Raw genomic sequence first — 2,941 nt, forward strand, 5'->3', positions numbered from 1 at the left:
CCCAGAGCAGCCACCATGCCCGCACCTGGTAGGTCAGCTCCTTGATGCGACGCTCACTCTTCCTCATGCCCTTGATTGACTCCGCATTGCGCTTCTGCTCGGCTTCCAGCTCATTCTCCAGCTCCCGCACCCGGGCCTCCAGCTTCTGCAGCTGCTTCTTGCCCCCCTTGAGGGCGATCTGCTCGGCCTCATCCAGCCGGTGCTGCAGGTCCTTGATGGTCTGCTCCATGTTCTTCTTCATGCGCTCCAGGTGGGCGCTGGTGTCCTGCTCCTTCTTCAGCTCCTCTGCCATCATGGCAGCCTGGGGTCAGGAGAGAGGTCTAAAAGAACTGGGCCCAGGGCCCCCTGTCCCTCAAGGATCGGCGTTTTCCCAGCCTGGTGTCTGTTTCCCGAGGCCTGCCAACCCACGTAACCATAGGAGTCGGCTTGTCACGGCGCAGCGGCTTGGCCGGGACCCAGGGCCCTTGTTCATGTCTTTAGTGGGGGCGGGAGGGGAGCGGTCACTCACATCGGTGATGGCCTTCTTGGCTTTCTCCTCGGCGTTCCTGCACTCCTGCACCGCCTCTTCCACTTCTGATTGGAGCTGGGACAGGTCTGCGTCCATCTTCTTCTTCTGGTTGATGAGGCTGGTGTTCTGAGGATCAAGGTGGGCGGAGGACAAAAGGCACTGAGCATCCAGGGGTGGCTCCCAAACCTCACCCGCTGGGCCCCGCCAGCTGTGCTTCCCTCCATGACTTCGCAGGGGAGCCGCTCACCTGGGAGTGCAGCAGCTGCACCCGCTCGCTGGTCTCGATCAGCTCCTGCTCGGCCAGCTTCCGAGACCGCTCCGTCTGCTCCACCATGGCCCGCAGCTCCTCCAGCTCCGCCTGCAGCAGGTTGTTGCGCCGCTCTACGATGGCGATGTTCTCCTTCAGGTCGTCGTTGGCGCGGACCGCGTCGTCCAGCTGGATCTGGGTGTCCTGCACACCAGGAGGGTGGGCACGAGAGAGGGGTTGGCCTCTGGGCCCATCAGAAGGCCGTTCGGCTAGGCTGGGTGCCCGGGGAGGTGGGGGGGGAGCTCGATGTGCTGGGTCCGGAGGGCCTGTGGGATGTCTCCGCAGTAGCCAGGAGGAATCTGCTGCTGTAAGGGGACACCACCACCCAGCATGGCCACATGGAGGCCAGTCCGTCTCTGGGTAAGGTGACTTCCTGCTTCAGGAGTCTCCCCGTACCTTCAGCAAGCTCTGGAGACCCTTGACTTGTTTCTGGGCCTCAGCGGCCATGCGGTTGGCGTGGCTGAGCTGGATCTCCATCTCGTTGAGGTCGCCCTCCATCTTCTTCTTCACCCGCAGGGCTTCATTGCGGCTGCGCGTCTCCGCGTCCAGGGAGGTCTGCAGTGAGTCCACCACCCGCAGGTGGTTGCGCTTGGCCTGCTCCATCTCCTCGTCCTTCTCTGCCAGCTTCCGCTCGATCTCGGCCTTGATCTGGTTGAACTCCAGCTGGGCCCGCAGGATCTTGCCCTCCTCGTGCTCCAGGGAGGCCTGGGAGGGGGTGGGGAGGGAAGGTCGGAGGCAGACTGTCAGGGCACAGGGCCAGGGGCAGGGGTCTGTCCATGAATCATGAATACAAAGTGAGTTCAAAAGTGGTATTAAGTGGTTCAGTCAAAGAAGCAGAAGGAGGAAGAAGAAAAGAGAATTTAAAAGAAAAAAAAAAGGCTTGGGAGAGGTGGTTCAGACCTTCACAGAGGAGAGCGAGTTATGAAGACAAAGAGGAAAATGAAAAGAAAGGTGTTGCCAAGGAAACGGAGGCAATCAGGCACGGAATGTAAAAATCCCGAAGTGGGAGGCAGAGGCAGAAAGGAGAGGGGAGGGGATCCAGGAAATCTTGTCTAAGATGTAAAGGGTAAAATGTCTGTGTGAAGGACATAGAGTGACCTATTCGTTCATTCATTCATTCATTCATTCATTCATTCCACAATGTTTGTTGAGTGGCTGCTATGTGCCAGGTACCGTTCTAGGCTCTAAGGATGGACCAGTGAACAAAACGGACAAAAAGGAGATGAGAACCACATCGACCACAAGTCGACCACAGCTTGACTTCCCTGTGCCCCCCGGCCACATCCTGCACACACACCTCAGCCTCCTCCAGGGCCGACTGCAGCTCCAGCTTCTCAGCCTCCAGCTGCTTGCGGACCTTCTCCAGCTCATGGATGGTTTTTCCACTGGAACCCAACTGCTCAGTCAGGTCGGAGATCTCCTCTGTGGGAGGGGCCGGGCCACTCAGTTGGGGGCTGCCATGGTCCAATGTGGGGGGCACCCTTCCTGGAGCCCCTGGGTGGTGCCACATGAGGAGACTACCCCCAGCCCCTCCCCGGCCTCTCCCGCCCCAGCGCACCCTGAAGGTTCTTGTTCTCCCGTTTGAAGGTCTCCAGATGCTCCAGGGACTCCTCATAGGCGTTCTTGAGCTTGAAGAGCTCTGTGCTGAGGGAGCGCGCCTCCTTCTGCGAGGACTCCAGCTCTGACTGTGACTCCTCATACTTCTGCTTCCACTCGGCCAGGATCTGTGGGGACCCGGCTCACTGCACAGCCCCCAGCCCCCGCCCCAACACCCTGCCACCCCCTGTCCCCTCGGCCCTCCAGGGCCTGTCCAGGCCCCTCGGCGGGGCTCAGCCTCCTTCCTGGCCCCCCAGGAGGAGGTCCCTGGCTTCCTGGTGACGCCGGCCTCCCTGCTCTGCCCCTGGTTGAGGCCCCCAGCCCAGGCCCACCTTGTCGAAGTTCCTCTGCTTCTTGTCGAGGGCCGCAGCGGCTGCGTTGGAGCGCTCCACGTCCACCATCAGGTCCTCGATCTCATTCTGCAGCCGGTGCTTGGTCTTCTCCAGCGAAGAGCACTTGGCATTGACGGCCTCCACGGCCTCCTCAGCATCCTGCAGCCTCTGGGCCAGCTTCTTCCTGCCCGGGGCAGT

General features: G+C 60.8%; 1 protein-coding gene across 1 annotated transcript; it reads right to left on the bottom strand.

Annotated features, from left to right (window-relative positions):
- Window positions 1-14: 14 nt before the first annotated feature.
- LOC112819120 (myosin-7-like) lies at window positions 15-2,928 on the bottom strand (the record flags this gene model as incomplete). Its single annotated transcript, XM_025866152.2, has 7 exons — window positions 2,744-2,928; window positions 2,374-2,539; window positions 2,113-2,237; window positions 1,212-1,520; window positions 756-959; window positions 509-634; window positions 15-301 (listed from the first exon to the last, which is right to left on the bottom strand). Coding segments are annotated over exons 1-7 (1,286 nt in total), but the record flags the coding sequence as incomplete, so codon positions are not given.
- Window positions 2,929-2,941: the final 13 nt, after the last annotated feature.

This window comes from Callorhinus ursinus, unplaced genomic scaffold (assembly GCF_003265705.2).
Source record: "Callorhinus ursinus isolate GAN/ISIS: 27379988/994484 unplaced genomic scaffold, GSC_fseal_2.0 scaffold6234, whole genome shotgun sequence".
Taxonomy (NCBI): Eukaryota; Metazoa; Chordata; class Mammalia; order Carnivora; family Otariidae; genus Callorhinus; species Callorhinus ursinus.